Consider the following 20,927-nt stretch of genomic DNA (forward strand, 5'->3'; position numbering starts at 1 on the left):
ACGAGGAAAACTTTTTTTCAAAAATGTCAGGTTTTTTTCATTTTGTGGTGATTAAATACCACCAAAAGAAATTTCTGTCTCAAAAAAATGATAACAATGTCATACGAGTACAGTGTTGTATGACCGTGTAATTGTCATTCAAAGTGTGACAGCGCTGAAAGCTGAGAATTGGCCTGGGCAGGAAGGGGGTGAAAGTGCCCGGTATTGGAGGGGTTAATAACATTCAATTACAATTCTGATTGTGTGGTGACTGTATATGTTATACTATTTTTGATTTAAGGTGCTATCTTTTCCTCCAGAAAGTGGAGATGTCCTTTATTGGAAACAGGCTGAGTGGAATAAAACTTCAGTGGGGCCACCAGACATCTACTGAGGACCACACCGACCTCATTCCATAGAATGAGAAGAAGACGTTGTCCCTCTAATCTCTGTCATCTCACCATCCATTCCAACAACAATATTCCCAGAAGATTAGATGTGCATTTCATGTGTTTTATTCATGTTATATGCTGTAAAATCCCCCCTTTTGTAGACCCCCCGAAGCCCCGAGACTGCTGCTGGGTGCCGCCATCTTGGATGTGATCTCAGCAGCCTCAAGTTCCCCTCTATAGTATTCCTCTTCCCTCCTCCCCCGACAGCGAAATGAAAAGGTTCCTGAAGTGTTCAGCTGTAATATGACATATGGAAGTGTAACTTTTATCACCCAGAGAGCAGCCGGGGCCCCGTTCATCTGAAATCTTTATAACACTGAGGGCCACAAAGGGGGAGCGAGAGGAATGTATGTAGACCAAACTTAGACCATTGGTCCAGTCTGCAGACCCAACAACTTCTTCATGTTTTCACATAGAAACCTCTTGTATGGGGGGACAATTAGAGGAGTGGCAGTGTGTCCATTAGGGGTGGCCGGGCACTGCCCCCTCTGTCACCCCACCCCCTCTGTGTAGAATGGATATCCATGGCCACTGTAGCCGCCCCCTATTCAGGTGCCTCAATTCCAGCGGCGGGGGTGTTTTATAGAAGCACCAGATTAGAGCCATAGGCTTCAATAAAGGTGGGCTGTGAGCGCAGAGCATTGCACCCGCAGTCCCCCCAGGTGTGTTAGAAAAGGGAATGAATATTCGCTATTCTAACACTGAACCGCCTCTCAGCCAATCAGGAGGCGCGGGCCTAATACCCCTCACCTGATTGGCTGAAGGCACAGGCGTTCCGATTGGACACCTAATAGAATGGAACAGAAGAGAGCGAGAAAAATGGAGGACACAGGAGCTGCTGCCTGACCCGCTGCTCACCCACCATCCCGCAGGCCGCCACCTGACCCGCTGCCTGATCACCCACCAAGCTGGGGTAAGTGCCGGACAGTCAGCGAGCAGCGGGTGGGTGGGTGAGTGGGCAGGGGGGTGTTGGCTCAGTGGCTGCATTTTAGGGGAACAAGTGGCTGCATTTGATGGGCACAGTGGTGGCATTTGATGTATTTTTTCAGTATTTTTCAGAAATTTTTTGTTTGCGCCCCCTAAAAATTGTGAGCACCACCCACCACTGAATTAGAGGGAGACAGTCCACAAGTGACCAGCTAGTGCCGGGCTGTCTTATTGGAAAGCCCAGAATTCTCTGTAACACGACGTCATGGAAGAGATCTGTATTAAATGTTTATTTCTAATATGAAAATTTCATACAAGTAATAAGAAAAGTGACATAAAAGATCAGATTATAAATCTGTAAATATTCCACAAAAATGAATAAAACAACCAAAAGTCATTATAGATTATCATTCAGCATTTTATATTCGGGTAAAATGAAAATAAACACAAGAAATTCCCCGGCTGTGACTTCCATTACACCTGTACTGAGGGGAATATGGAGGGGCCATTGCTGGACGTCTTCTGAAAATGCTATTCTCCTGGCTGTCTGGGGACTCAGTATTTGGGGACACTGACCTGGAACAATCATGCCGATCAGGAAATCAGAGTTAAGTCAGAACTCCGAGTCTGAATACTTGTTCCGGGTTACTGATATAGAAAGTACAGAAGCCATTGGATCAGAATGACAGCCAGGGAACTAGTATTCTTTAGAAGTAGTTATCAGTGGCGGCCACCATACTTCCTCCATACAGATTCCTAGAATACAATTGTGTAGGATGCAGACAGGTTAGTGTGTGATGATATATTAGCAGTATGTGTCTCCTTTTTCTCTCCTGTACATCCTGAGGAAGGTGAGAGCTCTATGCTGCTCTGTACACACACACCCCGGGTTATACCGCTCCTCTTCCTCTGCCCCTCCCCCAACCCTTCACCCCTCTCCCCTCCCCCGATCTCCATGAGTCCCCCCAGTACAGACAGAGCTCATCGCCCACCACCATCTACCAGACCTCACTTCTGTCCTTCCCAGTCCCCCCCCACGTAGGATCATGTGACCTCTCCTAGATGTAGCGGTGACCACATCCTATCCCATCACAATGACCGCACTGCATTCTCTGTACTGATGGATCATCTCCACCCTCTGTGTCTGATCATAGCCGGACATAGCGCCACCATGAGGAGGAGGGGCAGAACATCGGGGGAAGGGAAATTGCTGATATAATATGGGAACTTTCCTGTTTGGAAAAGTAGAACTAAAGACAAAAAACGTTTTGTTCATTTTGGAGACAGTAAGGAAGGGTTATAACCTCTGTTAGTAATTTATTACCATCTGTTTTCCATTGGGGAGACTTCCCTTCACTTCCTATCCAATAACCAAAACAGGAAGTGACAGGAAATCCCTCCAAAGTGAGGAAATCCCTGGTTGTCACCAGAACTAGTGTCCCCATTGGAGTATTTCCCCCCCATTCCAGTTCTGGTAACAACTCGGAATTTGGGATTTTCTTTCACTTTGGGTGATAACATTCACCAGGACAAATAGAGAGGGGGGCTCTCTCTAAATGGGATGGAGACAGCAATAAAAACCTGACAGGGGCTCTATTCCCTCTCCACGATAGATAGGTAGATAGATCACATCCCCCTCACTAGGGATGCACCAATGTCGTTTTTTTATAGATGAGTACCGATACTTTCGGCCAAGTACTTGCTGATAACAAGAACCGATCATTTGTGGTGAGTTTTACATGTATGGAAAATGAATGGGCACAAATCGCACTGCTAAGAATTTGAAGTGGAATGCGGTGCGATTTCTGTCCAAATCACATGATGTTCCCCCACCGCTCCTGTGTGAAGCCGAGCTTGTCATAGTGATTTCAGCCTGGGGTCACACAGGAGCAGTGCGGCAAACTGCATGCGATTCACACAGGAATCACAGCACATTTTTGCAGTGCGATTTCCACCCATTTATTTTGTATGGATGCAAATTACACCACAAAGTGTTGTTACTGGTGAATCCCCACCCCTCACTATAATTAGAGATATTCCAGCCAATCACAGTGATCTGAGAGGGAGGGATGGAGAAGTCTCATAGAAATATATTTATCATAGAAAACCCTGCGGGACTAATAACATATAATAGGTGCTCTATCCCTCTAATACTATGAAACTAAGTAAGTATAAAAAATGGCAATCATCATAGTAAGAATAAAAATGGAAAACAATCACATCAGATCTCAGAGCAAGAAATAAGTGCAAATCCCATTAAGTATGAAGTCATATGAATGGAAGTTCATTAGTGAAGACAAAACAATTGTTTATCCAAATAATGTGATGTGCCAAAATCCCTCCACTCCAGTGCCAACCTCATTGTATTACACCCACCGAGTGCCCAGGACTCCTTCCCCTCCCCCCACATATCTTTATACAACCTCTCCATACACATATCCCAGCATGGAGGGGCTCAGTGAAGGTGGTGGTGAAGGTGTGGAGATGTCGGATCGGGTCACACAGATCATAAAAGGAGATCCGTCCGACCCCATAATCCAGATCTATCCTGACTCTGGAGATATTGGAGGGTAAGAGGATCCGTTTCCTGTCATGTATCACCCCATACTGATCACATTCCCTGTACAAACCCCAGGACTTCTTATTATATCCAATCACTAACTGCCCTCCTCCTCCTCTGTCTATACTGGGGTAACACATCCCGACTAGCCATAGATCTGATCCCCCGACATCCACTTCCCAGTAATGTCTCCCTGAGGAGAAACTCCGACTGCTCAACACCTGAGGATAACCCTGAAATCTCTCTGGTGTTTCTGGACGATTCTGTTTTCTATCTGACCAGGATACAGTTTTCCTGTCATCTGATATATGGAGATTATTCTGAGCTGTATTTACATCCAGTAATATGTCTGCAGCTCCCTGTATATAGGAGGATACATTTACCTCTGTTATTATATCAGATAATGTGTGTAATGTGTGTGATATCCCATCCACATCCAGACCCCCTCCATCATGGAGGAGCTCCTCATGTCTCTCTCTGTCCTCATTATCTCCATCCTCAGTATCACACAAGTCACCTGTGTCTGATTCCTGTAAGACAGTCAGTGGATCCGTCACGTTACACAGCTCCTCAATGTGACGCAACTTCCTGGACAGCTCCTCCTTCTTTATTTCCAGATCCCGGATGGAGATGGAGATCCGCTCTGCCCTCCCGGAGATTTCCCTCAGGACTCTCTTCTCCAGGTCTTCCAGACGTCTCCTGAGATCTCTAAACAGGGCAGTGACTCTCTCGGTGTCACCAGCTGCTTCTTCTTCTACTTTCCTCCTGTGTTCCTGCAGACTCTGGACTCTTTCCTCCGTCTCCTCTCTCTTTATCAGAAGTTTCTGCAGAACATTCCTCAGTGTCTTCTTCTTCTTCTCAGAAGCCTCATCCAGTGACTCCATCTCATGTCCTTTATGTCCTCCAATCACACACAACATACAGGCACAGGTCTCATCCTCAGTGCAGTAATACTCCAGGATCTTCTTATGGACGGAGCATTTCCTGCTCTCCATGGACAAGGTGGGGTCACATAAGATGTGTTCTGGGGACTTTTTGTGGACTCTCAGGTGTTTATCACACAGAGAAACCTCACAGTGCAGACAGGATCTAACAGCAGGTACAGGAGAGTCCACACAGTAAGTACAGAAGACCCCGGACTCCTCCTGATGTGGCTGAGCAGACAGGAAATTCCCCACTATGTTACGTAGTGTTATGTTCCTGTGCAGTGCAGGCCGATCCGGAAACTTCTCTCTGCATTCAGGACAGGAATATCCTCCAGACCCCCCCTGTGTATCCAGAACACGATCAATACAGACCCGGCAGAAGTTGTGTCCACATCTCAGCATTATAGGATCTGTATAAATGTTCAGACAGACGGAACATTCCAACTCGGCTCTTAGATCAGAAGACGCCATCGCTGACAGCAGACGAGGAAATGAAATGAAGTTCTCTGACACCGGAGAAGAATGCAGTTGGGAGGGTCACTTCCTCCTACACAGGGCGAGGCTGGGCTGTGACTTGTACTTTATTCATAGGATTCGTTATATGGAGGGACACCAATATTGGAAGAATCTCCTCCATAATGTGCCGGTCTCGGGATAATATAGGTGACTCTGGTGATAATTAGGACCGGTGCCAACAAACATTTGTTCACAACTGATTTTCTCCCCATACAAGTGAATAGGAATGCAAAAACAGATTACAACTGTCACAGATTAAAGCAATAAAACTGCTACTAAGCTGTTCCTTGTAGTCCTACAGACCAGCAAGTAAGCCGATATGTTACTTGTAGTTCCACAGTCATAACATGCAAAGCTGTTTTGTTTATTGCAGTTCCAGAAACAGGCGCTCTGTTCTGACCTTGTCCCTGCACAGGACTGAGTACTATAGACGTCGGCCGGCCTCACCTGCTGAATAATATAATCACATCACAGCTAGTCCCTGCTAAGCTTGGCTACCCGTCATCCTAACAATGGTGTGTAAAGTGAGTGTAGAGTTGCCACCTCATCCCTTTAACCACTTCAACCCCGGAAGAATTTACCCCCCTTCCTGACCAGAGGACTTTTTGTGATTCGGCACTGCGTCGCTTTAACTGACAATTGCGCGGTCGTGTGACGTGGCTCCCACACAAACTTGATGTCCTTTTTTCCCCACAAATAGAGATTTCTTTTGGTGGTATTTGACAGGTAAGTGATTCTGCGGCAGTATATTTGCGTGAGGCGGTCGGGAAGCGATTAAAGGAATGATAAAAGTGAATCTCAATGAGAGCGACTTTTAGTTGCTGCACTTGGAATGTTCTAATGAGGAAAATGGGAGGATCTGCATCCCTTTAATAGTAATTAATCCTTTGGGAATATCCAGGGCCGGCCCAACACATTGTGCTGCCTGGGACCAAGAATGACATGCTGCCCCCCAAAAAAAAGAAAATGACACCCACCAAAAGCCCCCCCACATTCATTATTTTATATCATGATAACTAAAGAGGACCTGTCATGGCTCTATACATGTATATAGGCAGGGCCGTCTTTAAGGCAGGGCAAAAGGGGCAGCTGTCCTGGGCCCTGTCATTGTTGTGGGGCACAAAGCAGCTGCTTCATACTTGCCAATAGGGATGAGCTTCGAGTTCGAGTTGAACTCATGTTCTACTCGAACATTGCCTGTTCGCCTGTTCAGCAAACAGTGAACAATTTGGGCTGTTCGCAGCAAATTCGAAAAGCCGGAACACTCTATACAAGTCTATGGGAGAAATCTAAAGTGCTCATTTTAAAGAGTAATATGCAGATTACTGTCCTAAAAAGTGTTTGGGGACCCGGGTCCTGCCCCAGGGGACATGGATCAATGCAAAAAAAAGTTTTAAAAACTGCAGTTTTTTCAGGAGCAGTGATTTTAATAATGATTAAAGTGAAACAATAAAAGTGTAATATTCCTTTAAATTTCGTAGCTGGGGGGTATCTATAGTATGCCTGTGAAGGGGCGCATGTTTCCCGTGCTTAGAACTGTCCCTGCACAAAGTGTCATTTGTGCAGGAAAAAAAGTACTTTAAAATCACTTGCGGCTAAATTGTCGGGTCTCCGTAATACAGAGAACACTCAATGAGTGTTCTCTGTATTAGCCGACAATTCATTCATTCATTCATAAAAAAAAAAAAAAATTGTGGGGGTTCCCCTAAATTTAATTCAGGTCTGACATGGATATTAAGGGGAACCCCGTGTCAAATTTTAAAAAAAAATTGACGTGGGGGTCCCCCCAAATATCCATACCAGACCCTTCAGGTCTGATATGGATATTAAGCGGAACCCCGCATCAAATTTAAAAAAAAATTGACGTGGGGGTCCCCCTAAAAATCCATATCAGACCCTTAATCCGAGCATGCAACCTGGCAGGCCGCAGGAAAAGAGGGGGGGACGAGAGAGCGGCCCCCTCTCCCTCCTGAACCGTACCAGGCCACATGCCCTCAACATTGGGAGGATGCTTTGGGGGTCTTTGACCCCTCAAAGCACCTTGTCCCCATGTTGATAAGGACAAGGGCCTCATCCTCACAACCCTGGCCGTTGGTTGTGAGGGTCTGCGGGCGGGGGGCTTATCAGAATCTGGAAGCCCCCTTTAACAAGGGGACCCCCAGATCCCGGCCCCCCCTGTTTGAAATGGTAAGGGCCTACCATTTCACAAAGAAAGTGTCAAAATGGTTAAATAAGACAAACACACTTTTGAAAAATTCCTTTATTAAAAATGAAAAAAAAAAAAAAAAATTCCAGAGGTGCTAATCCACTCTTGCTATGCAGCGACGGATCTCCGGGGTCCAGCGATGGATGATCATATCCAGCGACGGGGGAATCTCTCAGTCCAGCGCTGTCCATACATCCTTCTTCTGTCTCCTCTCCGGAGACACTGCAGAGAGCACAGCGCTGACATTTCTTATATTGGGAGGGCGGGGCCACCCGTCACCTGACCCCGCCCCTCTGATGCTGGAGAGGGAAGCCAGGGGTTCCCCAGTGATGTGTGGGTGACCCCGCCCCCTCTGATGTAATATTGGGAGGGCGGGGCCACCCATCACCTGACCCCGCCCCTCTGACGCTGGAGAGGGAAGCCAGGGGTTCCCCAGTGACGTGTGGGTGACCCCGCCCCCTCTGATGTAACGGAAACCTGCGTTACATCAGAGGGGGCGGGGTCACCCACACGTCACTGGGGAACCCCTGGCTTCCCTCTCCAGTGTCAGAGGGGCGGAGTCAGGTGACGGGTGGCCCCGCCCTCCCAATATAAGAAACGTCAACGCTGGGCTCTCTGCAGTGTCTCCGGAGAGGAGACAGAAGAAGGATGTATGGACAGCGCTGGACTGAGAGATTCCCCCGTCGCTGGATATGATCATCCATCGCTGGACCCCGGAGATCCGTCGCTGGATAGCAAGAGTGGATTAGCACCGCTGGAATCTTTTTTTTTTTTTTTTTTCATTTTTAATAAAGGAATTTTTCAAAAGTGTGTTTGTCTTATTTAACCATTTTGACACTTTCTTTGTGAAATGGTAGGGGTACTTTTGTACCCCCTTACCATTTCAAACAGGGGGGGGCCGGGATCTGGGGGTCCCCTTGTTAAAGGGGGCTTCCAGATTCTGATAAGCCCCCCGCCCGCAGACCCTCACAACCAACGGCCAGGGTTGTGAGGATGAGGCCCTTGTCCTTATCAACATGGGGACAAGGTGCTTTGAGGGGTCACAGACCCCCAAAGCATCCTCCCAATGTTGAGGGCATGTGGCCTGGTACGGTTCAGGAGGGAGGGGGGCCGCTCTCTCGTCCCCCCTCTTTTCCTGCGGCCTGCCAGGTTGCGTGCTCGGATAAAGGGTCTGGTATGGATTTTTAGGGGGACCCCCACGTCAATTTTTTTAAAAAATTTGATGCGGGGTTCCCCTTAATATCCATATCAGACCTGAAGGGTCTGGTATGGATATTTGGGGGGACCCCCACATCCATTTTTTTTTTTAATTTGACACGGGGTTCCCCTTAATATCCATGTCAGACCTGAAGGGCCTGGTAATTGAATTTAGGGGAACCCCCACGCTTTTTTTTTTTTTAATCAATGAATGAATGAATTGTCGGCTAATACAGAGAACACTCATTGAGTGTTCTCTGTATTACGGGACCCGACAATTTAGCCGCAAGTGATTTTAAAAAACTTTTTTTCCTGCACAAATGACACTTTGTGCAGGGACAGTTCTAAGCACCACAAACATGCGCCCCTTTACAGGCATACTATAGATACCCCCCAGCTACGAAATTTAAAGGAATATTACACTTTTATTGTTTCACTTTAATCATTATTAAAATCACTGCTCCTGAAAAAACGGACATTTTTAAAACTTTTTTTTGCATTGATCCATGTCCCCTGGGGCAGGACCCGGGTCCCCAAACACTTTTTAGGACAGTAACTTGCATATTACCCTTTAAAATAAGCACTTTAGATTGTGAACGTTCGAGTCCCATAGACTTTAATAGGGTTCTAAAGTTCACACGAAGTTTAGGTCTGTTCGCAGGTTCTGGTGCGAACCGAACAGGGGGTTGTTCGGCTCATCCCTACTTGCCAACTATCCCAGTTTACATTCCCTTGTCCCTTGAAATTTTAGTCCTGTGCTGCTACTAATGCTGCCCAGCTCTGCCCTATTGTTGTGTACAGATGACTCACCTGCAGACCCTGTGTTTACATGTAAATACTGGTATTCATATGTAAATAGCAGTGACATGCATATGTAAATAGCAGTGACATGCATATGTAAATAGCAGTGACATGCATATGTAAATAGCAGTGACATGCATATGTAAATAGCAGTGACATGCATATGTAAATAGCTGAGGCCAACTGCATTGATATGTAAATAAAGGCAGCATTCATAGGTATATCATGCCCCCTTGCAGTGAGGAGAAGATGTGCTGTAATCTATAGCAACCAGTGAGCAGTATTACTGTACAGTAATCTCTAGCAGCCAATCAACAAGCAGAAATGTGCTGTAACCTCTAGCAACTAATCAGTGAGCCTTAAGGAGTGCTGTAACCTCTAGCAACCAGTCAGTAAGCAGTAATGATATGCTGTAACCTCTGGCAACCAATTGCAATTGCTGCCTGATCTGATACAGTAAGCTGATTTTACGTCTAGCAGCTATTTATTGTATGTTTCAGAGAAGGTGGAGATCGAAATTGCATGGGGGGAGTAGGGTTGCCACCTGTCCAGGATTCACCCGGACAGTTCGGGTTTGGAATCATGCGTTTGGGTTTCAGACTGCCTGAAACCCGGACACATTATTTAGACTGGACTATGGCTTCCCAGCAGTGTTGCTGGCTTCAGTTGTCTAAGCTGAGAGTGTCTGTTACACTCTCTTTCACACTGCCCAAAGCCAACACTAACAATCCACCCCCAAACACACACACAGAGAAGAGAGAGGACTCGATCAGCACCTCATCCTCCCACCCCTACCTCTCTGTGTCTGCCCACACGCCAATCCCCGGTGCTGTGCCTCAGAAAAGTAAAGTTGGGGCCGGAAATTTAAATTCAGCAGCGTCGGATACATCTGGATGAGAGGTGCAGACTGCCAAGGGGCGAGTGAGCTCACCATCCATCCCTGTCTGTCACTGAAGTCTCCCCCTTTCTCTCTCCTGCCTCTGAGTGAGTAGACTAAGGTAAATCAGGGTTCTCAGAGCACCCCTTATACCAGAGTTCCCCTTTACACCAGAAGCCACAGTGTTCTCCCTAACATTAGAGTCCTCTCCGTACATCAAAGTTCTCAGTGTTCCCCCTTAAATCAGGGTTCTCAGAGAATAGCTTATGTTAGAGGCCCCAGAGGTCTCCCTTACATCAGAGTATGCAGAGTCCCCCCATACAGTGAAAGGAAACTCTGCGAGTTCAGATGTAAAAGGGGAACTCTGTGGACTCAGATGTAAAGGGGGACTCTTGTTATTAACTTCATATGATTAGAAATGTTATTTAATGGCAAAATATATATAAAGTTTATACTATAAAAAACAATTGGCGTGCTCCGCTAAAGTGTTCGGGTTTGACTTGAAGAAAAGGTGGCAACCCTAGGGGGGAGGGGGGCCCTAAGAATTTTTTTGCCCAGGGCCCAATCAATATTAAAGATGGCCCTGTATATAGGAGTATAAAGAGGACCTGTCATGACGCTATACATGTATATAGGAGTATAAAGAGGACCTGTCAGGGCTCTATACATGTATATAGAAGAATAAAGAGGACCTGTCAGGGCTGTATATATGTATATAGGAGTATAAAAGGACCTGTGAGTGGCCGGCTGCTGTGATGTCCGCCCACCACCCGCAATCGCTCTACAGAGAGCCAGAATGGGGATCTATCAATGTAAACAGACAGATCCCCATTCTGACAGGGGAGGAGAGACAGATCTGTTGTTCCTATTGATTTGGAATAGCAATCTCTCTCCTCCTCCAGTCAGTTCTATCCCCCACAATTAGAAACACCTCCCACAGAACACATTTAACCCCTTGATCGCCCCCTAGTGTTAACCCCTTCCCTGTCAGTGATATATACACAGTAATCAGTGCATTTTTATAGTACAGATCGCTGTATAAATGTCCATGGTCCCAAAAATGTGTCAAAACTGTCCAATCTGTCCACTGTAATGTCGCAGTCCCGCTAAAAAAAATCATGGATCGCCGCCATTACTAGTAAAAAAATAAAATCCCCCCTGCTCTTTGCGATCGCGATAGAACCACTGGCAGCACTAATAGGAGATAGCATGCAAATTCATGGATTCCAATACGGGGCCATCCATGAGAAAATCATGTTGTACGCAGACATGCTGCTTTTCTTGGTGGACCCCAGTCACTCACTTCCAGAGGTAATGTCCATAATAGAACAATTTGGTGGATACTCAGGCTTGACCATAAATTGATCTAACTCAGCTATGATGATGTTAGATGAAGGAGGGGATGTCGCAATCCCGGACTCCTGCCCAGTACCAGTAGTGAAGAGTTTTAAGTATCTAGAGGTACAAATTACACCCAGACTAGGGGAATACTGCTCCCAAAACATATGCCCACAATTGTCTAAATTCCGGGACAGGATAAATACGTGGAATAACCTGAAGATGTCTCTGGCAGGAAAAGCTCATTTAATAAAAATGATCCTAATGCCCCAACTGTTATACTTCCTCCATAACTCACCGGTAGTAATACACCTCAAAATTTTTAGAGTGGTAAATACTCTATTTCGGAGGCTGCTGTGGAACACAAAGCCCCCTAGGGTCAAGCTGGAACAGCTACAGTGGTCTAAGGACAGCGGAGGGTTGGCGGTCCCCAACCCTTGGCTGTACTATATAGCGGCCCAGCTGCAACACTTGGTTGGTTCCATGTCGCATGAACCGATGGGCTCGGCTGCAAAGTTGATGCTGCATGCATCTGGAGCGGAGACCATCCCTATGGGACTGGAGGCACAAATGTTTAAGAGGTCTAACAAACAGACCCCAACGCTATCAATGATACAAAAAGTCTGGAATAAGGGCAGACAGCTCCAAGGGGTACAGGAATTCACAGAATATAGATATCCAATATGGGGGAGCCGCACATATGCAGAGTTAGATAAACTACAGCCAGACGCAAGATGGCGAGTCCATGGTGTGACTATGCTGTCCCACATATTCCGAGATGGTAAACTGATGACTTTTGTAGACTTACAAACCAAATTTAACCTTCCCACTACCATGACTTATCCATATCTGCAGCTGTGACATGCTGTGGCCACGCAGGGGGATGCAGGGGAATGGGTACTGTCACCCACCCCGGTATACCATGCACTGCATTCTACAGACGTAACAAAGGGAATGATATCCCAATGCTACCAGATGCTGATAGCAAGGCACTTGCTAGCTCATCCTTGCAAAGCAATGTCAATGTGGGAAAGAGACCTAGGCCAAATCACGGGAGAACAGTGGGAAGAAGCCCTACAATCCATAACCTTATGTTCCTTGAACGTGGTGCAAAAAGTCTCCCAACTTTATATGTCCAAAGACATGCTGGTAGGTTAATTAGACCTTGTCTAAAAAAATTGGCCCTAATATGTGTATGTGTATGTCAATGTTGTATGTGTTTGTAAGCGTGTCAGGACCTTACAGGGTAAAGGACCATGCAAAGCCGCACTCTGGTGGCAAGAAAGCGCCCTAAGGCGATTCAGTTCGTACAGGTAGCACTATACAAGTCACTCATTCATTCATTCATAACACTGAGCACATTACACCCCGACCAAACTATACAGGATGGGCAGACACCTTGTGCGGTAGGTGCAGGCAACACAGTGGGGACCTCGTCCACCTCCTATGGCGCTGCCCAAAGCTCCACCAGTACTGTAATGAGGTAATTGACACACTCAACGGGGTGCTTCAAACGCGGATACATAAAGACCCTATGTGCTGTATTCTAGGGGTCCTGGAAGATGTGATTCCTGAAGAGCCGGTCAGGGTCGCAGTCTCCAGGGCACTATTCCAGGCAATAAAACTTATACTAATGGGTTGGAAATCCACACTGCCTCCTACCACAACGGCTTGGATAACGCATATGGGTAATACCCTAATAATGGAAAAATATATCTATCAGCATAGGGGATGCCTGGGCAGGTTCGAGCACATATAGTCAAGATGGCTGGATACACCAGGTTTAAGCCCAAATGAGCAAGTGATGTCTAGACTTCTACAATGTCTATAAAAAAGATTACCTATATCAGGTACGATAAGATAAATGGGGTATCCTTAAGAGGAATGCAGGCGGGTGGCCGGGCGGAGGGCTGGAGGGGGGAGAAGTGTGATGATGTAACACCTGTATGCGCATTAGCAAGCAAAAGCTGTATATTTGTAATTGTGCACTGGAAGATGCTGTTGTGTTCAATAAAAATCTTTCTGATTTAAAAAAATAAAATAATATATATAAATAATATTTTGTAGACGCTATAACTTTTGCGCAAACCAATCAATATATGCATATTGTGTTTTTTTTTTTTTTTACCAAAAATCTATAGAAGAATATATATTGGCTTAAACTGACGAAGACATTTTTTTAAAAATATCTCTTTATTGGTATAAACAAAACACAGTTCCCTGGGTCCCCAGTACTGTAGTTGACATTCGTGTGCGATGATATACCATCTGATGTATTTGATGTGCACAGTTGGTACTGACTTGAGAGCTGTTTGGGCTGGTACTACTGGGGGACCTCCGAAGCAGAGGAGGGATCTGCCAAACATTTAGACCAGACCTTGTCATACTTGTTGGGCAGCCTCTATTGGCGTATGTGTCTTTATACAGAAGCAAGCTATTGTTTATGAGTTGTTTCCACAGGGAGAGAGGAGGGAGGTTGATTTGCGCCAGCTAAGGGCTATGGCTTTGCGGGCATAAAACAGTAGGAGTACCACGAGGGTACAACCTGCCACTGTAGGGATTAATTGCTACATCAGGCCTAATATACAAATTGCCATTGTTGGTTGTAGTGACACTGAGGTAATCTGTGTGATAAAGCCTAGAATCTTTTTCCAATAACAGGCAATTGCTGGGCAGGTCCAGAAGACATGGGTGAAGTCCCCAGGAATCCCACCACATCTCCAACACCCGGGAGGGGAGTCAGGGTTCATTTTTTTTTTTTTTTTCAAATATAAAGTTTATTGTATACAACTCCGGATGAGGGCATACCCCACAATACAAACAGAAAAAACAATTAGAGCCATAAATACAGAAAGCATTCCGGTACAAGAAAGAGTAACAACCCGAGTAATGCAATGATTGGAAACATGGTAAAACCAATGAGTAGGTAAGGGGTCCTTGCTTCCACACATAACAAGTAGGGAAGAGGGGAAAGAAAAAAAAACACAATGTGAATGAGAGCTCATTGAAAGGGTATAGAAGTGGAGTACAATGTCTGTGCCTCCTCCTTCAAAACGAGGGGAGGAAGCCCAGAGTTATCGGAGGGGTATAAGGGGAAGAAATCAGGGAAGAACGGGGCCAGAGAAATAGAGATAAAAAAGAAGGGGGAAAAAGAGAAGGGGAAGGGAGGGGGGAAGAGGTCAGGGATAGACAGAGCAGGGACGGTCAAGAGACAGGGAAGCAGACATGGCGGTGGTTCAGGTCGACAGTTCCATAGGGGGGGAGCCGGGGGGGAGTCAGGGCTTCAGCAGCGTTTGGCCTTCAGTGGAGAATATGAACAAACACCATATGTCCCAGGTTTTTTTATATATTTCTTGTTTGTGTTGTGCAGTAAAAATTATGTCTTCCATTTTCCGTACGTCCTCTATTTTCCGCAGCCATTGAGCCACAGTCGGGGGGGAGCTTCGCTTCCAGTGAAGGGGAATGCACGCCTTAGCGGCATTGAGGAGGTGACATATAAGTGATTTCCTATACGTTTTAAGGGGTGCCTCTGAGAGGTGAAGTAAAAAGAAAGCGGCATCATCCGGGATGGGGTAGGCCGCAAACTTCTGAGAGATGCGACGGACCTCTTGTCAGGGTTCATTTTATATAACCTGTGGGGGGTAAAGTATGCCCGGTGAACAATCCTGAATTGGATCAGGCAGTCTCTCAGAGAGACCAGGGAGTTAAAAGGGAAATCCTAAATGTCGTCCCAGTCGTCATTGTCAAGATCAGGGATGTCACGGGACCATTTAGTTCTAAGCCCTTGTACACACGGTCGGAGATTCCGACAACCAAATCCGTCGGATTTTGTCCGACGAATCTTGTCCGAAACTGTTGCATACACACGGTCGGACAAAGTTGTCGTAAAATCCGATCTTTCAGAACGTGATGACGTAATTTCGTTATGATGGGACTATGTTCAGGCTAGTAGCCAATAGCTTTGATGTAGGAATTTGATCTGAGCATGCGTGGCACTTTGTCCGATCAGAATTCTCTACACATGATCGGAGTATGTCCGATCGGACCAGTCTGTCGGAAAAAATTTCCAGCAAGTTGGAAAATTTGGTTCGACGGATATTCCGATGGAAACAGTCCGACGCATACCACACACAGTCGGATTATCCGACAAAACGGTCCGATAGTACACATTCCGACGGAATCTCCGACCGTGTGTACAAGGGCTTAGTGTTTCCAACGCCGGGAGAGAGGTGATAATCAGATGTGAATACAATTGAGAGGTGTTTTTTTTTGTACAAGCAGACCCGAGGAGGTCCTCTAATGAAGATTGGATCAGTTGAGGAAGAGAGTTGGAGAATTGGCTACCGAAGGCATGAGAAAGTTGATGGTATCGAAAAAAATAGGACCTTGGTACATTAAAGTCAGAATGCAATTTGGCTAGCAACAATCTGTGATATCGTTTTAATATTAAATTTGGTCCAGGCGTGGGGCTCAGGTAATTTGTAGATGTGCTCTAGGGTTGGATTCTGTCAGAGGGGGGCACTGGGTGAGATTGCCTGTTTAGGGTATTTGACGGTTTTTAGACCTGTCACCCATGCACGCAGTGTGGTGCACATGGAGGGTGTCAGTGGATAGGGGGCACCTAAAAAGTAAAAATTTGAGCACCTCAAGGGATCCCAGCACTGCCGTCTCAATCTGGGTAGTTAGATTGGTGGTGTCCGGATTGAGCCACCAGGCAGCCGTAACCAGCTTGGTGGCTAAATAATACTCCGGACATGCCAAGCCCCCCTGAGATTGCAGGCGTATCAGTGTGATCCAGCTGTATATGGGGGACTGGGATCCCCACAGAAAAGAGGCAAGGAGGCGATGTAGACGTGTGAAAAAAGATTTAGGTATGCACTGTGGAGAGTGACTAAATAAGTACGTGAACTTAGGTAACATTTTCATTTTAAACAAATGTATTCATCCCATCAATGAAAGCGGTAGTGATTCCCATTCCTTCAGACGTTACCGAGCCTCCTGAACTACCGGGAGAGGTTCAGGGGTAGGTATTCAGAGGCCTGTCTGGAGACCACCACCCTCAGGTATTTAAAGGACTCGACCCATTGGAGGGGAATATTAGGAGGAGCTGTGACACGGACCGCTGGGTCTATGGGGAACAAAAGAGATTTGGTCCAGTTGACTCTGAGGCCCGTGACAGAGGAAAAGGAGTTGAAGATCTGTAGGGCTCCCTCAAGCTATGGACCTGCATCATTGAGGAAGAGCAGGATGTCGTCCGCGTAGAGGGCGACCCTCTCCTCCAACCAGCCAATCCGTAGCCCCTTAATGCAAGGGGAGGTGCGGAGGGCCTCTGCCAGCGGTTCAATAGTAATGGCAAATAGGGCCGGGGAGAGAGGGCAGCCCTGCCGCGTACCTCTGGACAAACAGAAAGATTGTGACAGGCCCCCCCCAGCTTAATGGCGGAGGTGGGGTCACGGTAAAGGACCTTAATCCACTCTATGAAGACCAGGGGAAATCCCATTCATCGGAGGGTCTCCCAGAGAAAAGGCCACTCGACCGTGTCAAAGGCCTTTTCAATGTCGAGAGAGGCCACCACCCTGGATCCCACATTAAGATTCTGCATGTGTATGTTAGTGAACAGGTGTCTCAAGTTTACGTCTGTTGCTCTATTGGCCATGAAACCAGTTTGGTCAGTCTCGATGACAGAGGGGAGTAGGGGCTGCAGTCTCATGGTTAATAATTTGGTGAGGATCTTGAAATCCGTGTTAAGTAGGGTGGTAGGCTGGTAGGAGGCACAGGATGTGGGGTCTTTGGGAGCTTTGTGGATGAGAATGGTGTGGGCATGGCCCATGGAACCCAGAAGGGCACCATCTGCCAAACAATGAGTGAAAAGTTGAGCTAATTTAGGGGCCAGTAGGTCCCCATGAGTCTTGTAGAACTCGATGGGGAGCACGTCCGGCCCTGGAGACCTCCCAGTAGGGAAGGACCATATCGCTTTCAGTGCCTCCTCCAGGGTAATCGGCCTCACTAGGGATTCTCTCTCTTCATCCGAGAGCCATCCAAGTGCCAAGGGGTCCAGCCAGGGTACAATGTCCCGTGACTGGAAATCCGATGGTAGTACTGAGGTATAGATGGAGGTGTAGTATTCACGGAATGCCTCTAGTACGTCTGGCAAGGAAGAGACCGATTCTCCTGAAGGGGACACCACACTGGGGATCACCGTCAAGGGTTTGTCATGCTGTGCCAACATCGCCAGGAGGCAAGGCATCCGTTCTGACCGGCCTGCTCAGAGAACCATTGCCTATTCTGGTAAAGGTCTAGTCTAGTCACTTCGGTGAGGTGGAGGTGTAGCTTGCATTTTGCTGCATTGAGGGAGTCATAATTTGTATTGGACGGGTCGGCAGCATAGATGTCTGACTGGGATTGCACGGCGGCCTGGAAGTCAGTAGTGACAGCAGCCTGCTCCCTCCGGATCCCAGCAATAGCAGAGATGTATTGGCCTCTGGTGAAAGCCTTGGAGGCATCCCAGGTCACAGTTGTGGAGGAGGACCCTGTGTTAAGCTCCCAAAATTCTGCCAAACGTGGTGGAATGGTATTTGCTAGGTCTGCATGGGAGATCCAATGGATCCCCAGGTGCCAAAGGGACGAGGAACAAGAGGACGGAGAGCGAATGTTAAGGAGTAGGGGGCAGTGGTCTGAGAGTCCGCTGGGCAAATAGAAAGCGTCCAATATATCTGTCAGCATAGTCGGGTTGGCAAAGGAAAGATCTATACGGGAGGAGGTTTTGTGCGTGTTAGAGAAACAGTAATATGCTGCCCTAGTCATGGCATGTGCCATCTCGATTAAGACATTTATTATTTTATTTTATTTGGATATTTATTACAGCAAAAATTAAAAAAATATTGTTTTTTTAAAATTGTCCCAATTTTTTTGGTTATATCGCAAAAAATAAAAAATGCAGAAGTGATAAAATACCACCAAAAGAAAGCTCTATTTGTGGGAAAAAGGGACGTCAATTTTTTTTTGTGTACAGCTTCGTACAACCGCGCAATTGTAAGTTAAAACGACGCAGTGCCGTATCGCAAAAAATGGCCTGGTCATTAAGGGGGTAAATCCTTCTGGTCTGTAAGTGGCTAATCAGGGCTGGGCAAGGCAAGTCCCTCTCAGGCTCTGTCCAATACAACTTGTGATGTGTGTTTGTACTTAGATTTGATTGGGACAGACAATGCTGCTATGGGGAACTCACTGATTGCAAAATGGACGGGGGGGGGGGGGGGGGTCAATTAGGGTTGCCACCTTTTCTTCAAGTTAAACCCGAACACTTTAGTGATGCGGAGCAATATATATATATATATATTTATAAACTATACATATAATTTTGCTATTAAATAAAATTTATAATCATATGAATTTAATAACAAGAGTCCCCCTTTACATCTGAGTCCACAGAGTTCCCCTTTTACATCTGAACTCGCAGAGTTCATTTTCACTGTATGGGGGGGGGGGGACTCTGCATACTCTGATGTAAAGGAGAACTCTGGTGACCCCAACAAAAGGCATGCTCTGGGAACCCTGATTTAAGGAGGGGAAACACTGAGAACTCTGATGTTAGGGAGAACACCGTGGCCTTTGGTGTATAGAGGAAGTCTGTTGGACTTCAAATTTCCAGCCCCCTCTTTTCTTGTCTGCAGCCCCAAGGATTGGAGTGTGGGCAGACACAGAGGGGTAGGGGCAGGAGGAAGAGGTGCAGATTGAGCCCTCTCTCCTCTCCTGTCTGTTTGTGTGTTTTGGGGGGGAGGGGTTGTTAGTGCTGGCTTTGGGCAGTGTGAAAGAAAGTGGCAGACACTCTCAGCTTAGACAACTGCAGCCAGCAACCCTGCTGGGAAGCCATTGTCCAATCTGATTAATGTGTCCGGGTTTCAGGCAATCTGAAACCCGGACACATGATTCCAAACCCGAACTGTCCAGGTGAATTCTGGACAGGTGGCAACCCTAGGGTCAATGCCGACTTCTGAGCCTCCAGAAAATGGACACAGCAACAGCCAAGCTCATCTGCATAGGCAGCTCACAGGCAGCTCTCTTCAGACATGTTCCCTTCCCTTGGGCTATGAGTCAAACTGAAGAAGATGGAAGAGGTGGGTGGAGCTAATTTACTAGGCACGGAGGCCGAGCGCTCTGAATGCTGGGGTGGCCACGCAGGGGCAGATCCAGAGTCTAGTCTCGGGAGGGGCAGTGCCAGGAAATACTTTTTTTGCAGGTAATTTATCGGGGCAATGGCTGGTGTTAGCACTTCAGTCATCAGGACACCATGATTGTTATGGTGTCAGGATGATTGAAGTGCAAATCATCATAATAATCAGTGGGCGCCCTGAGCTTGTCACCTGCCACCGTCACCGGCCACCTGATGCGGATTTTCACTTGCCACGTCACCTGCCACACATTGCAGATTGTCACTTGCCTGCTAAGGTGCGGATTGTCACTTGCTGTGTCCCAGAGTGAAGTCAAGAAGTAGAGAGATGAAGTCATCTCTCTGCTGCCCGCGGCTGTCTGCATAGTGAGAGCGGAACTGCAGTGATGCAGGGTGAGTGGTGAGAGATGATGTCATCTCTCTGCTCCCCCGCCTGCCGGACCACTGATTGGCCAGCCAACCCACTCACCTGCCAACTGTCCTGTTTTCTGGCTCACCCTCTGGCCGGCCCACCCACTCACCCACTCACCTGCGTGAGCCACCCACCTGGTCACTCACCCGTTGAGCCACCCACCCGCTCACACAACCGCATGTTCACTCACCACCCAGCCCACGGCTGCCGCCCCTCTTCAAGTGCCGCCTCGGACAATGGTCCCACTGGGTCCCATAGTGGGGCTGGCCCTGGGAGTATCCCACCAAAAATAAAAGCTTTGTTGCAGAGGATGCCTAAAACCTGACTTGCAGACTTCTGGGAAAATGAGAGAGTCGATCACACCAGCAGGAAATGATTTTTGGGGAAATTCTGTCTGTACACTCGCTGTGCACACAAGGCCTCCACATTGTTATATTGCATTGAATTTTACAGAAAATTCCGGAGATGCAGATTGAAATGGAAAGGTCATTTTTAACCCCTTCCCTGCCTGGCCTATAGCAGACTGACAGCCGGGAGGGGCTTTACCATTCTGACTGGATGTCATATGA

The 20,927-nt window shown here is 47.0% G+C and overlaps 1 protein-coding gene across 1 annotated transcript; it reads right to left on the minus strand.

Moving 5' to 3' along the window:
- Positions 1-1,633: 1,633 nt before the first annotated feature.
- LOC143961924 (E3 ubiquitin-protein ligase TRIM39-like) lies at positions 1,634-5,397 on the minus strand. Its single transcript, XM_077471259.1, has one exon. It carries the CDS (start codon positions 5,313-5,315, stop codon positions 3,717-3,719), a length of 1,599 nt encoding a protein of 532 aa, XP_077327385.1. The 5' UTR covers positions 5,316-5,397; the 3' UTR covers positions 1,634-3,716.
- Between the last annotated feature and the right edge of the window lie 15,530 nt (positions 5,398-20,927).

Source organism: Lithobates pipiens, unplaced genomic scaffold (assembly GCF_037356315.1).
Source record: "Lithobates pipiens isolate NorthernLeopardFrog02 unplaced genomic scaffold, aLitPip1_a1.2 Scaffold_8, whole genome shotgun sequence".
NCBI lineage: Eukaryota > Metazoa > Chordata > Amphibia > Anura > Ranidae > Lithobates > Lithobates pipiens.

Bases quoted from the DNA above. Each gene is read 5' to 3' on its own strand.
- LOC143961924 (XM_077471259.1), bottom strand. From the start codon at position 5,315: ATGGCGTCTTCTGATCTAAGAGCCGAGTTGGAATGTTCCGTCTGTCTG.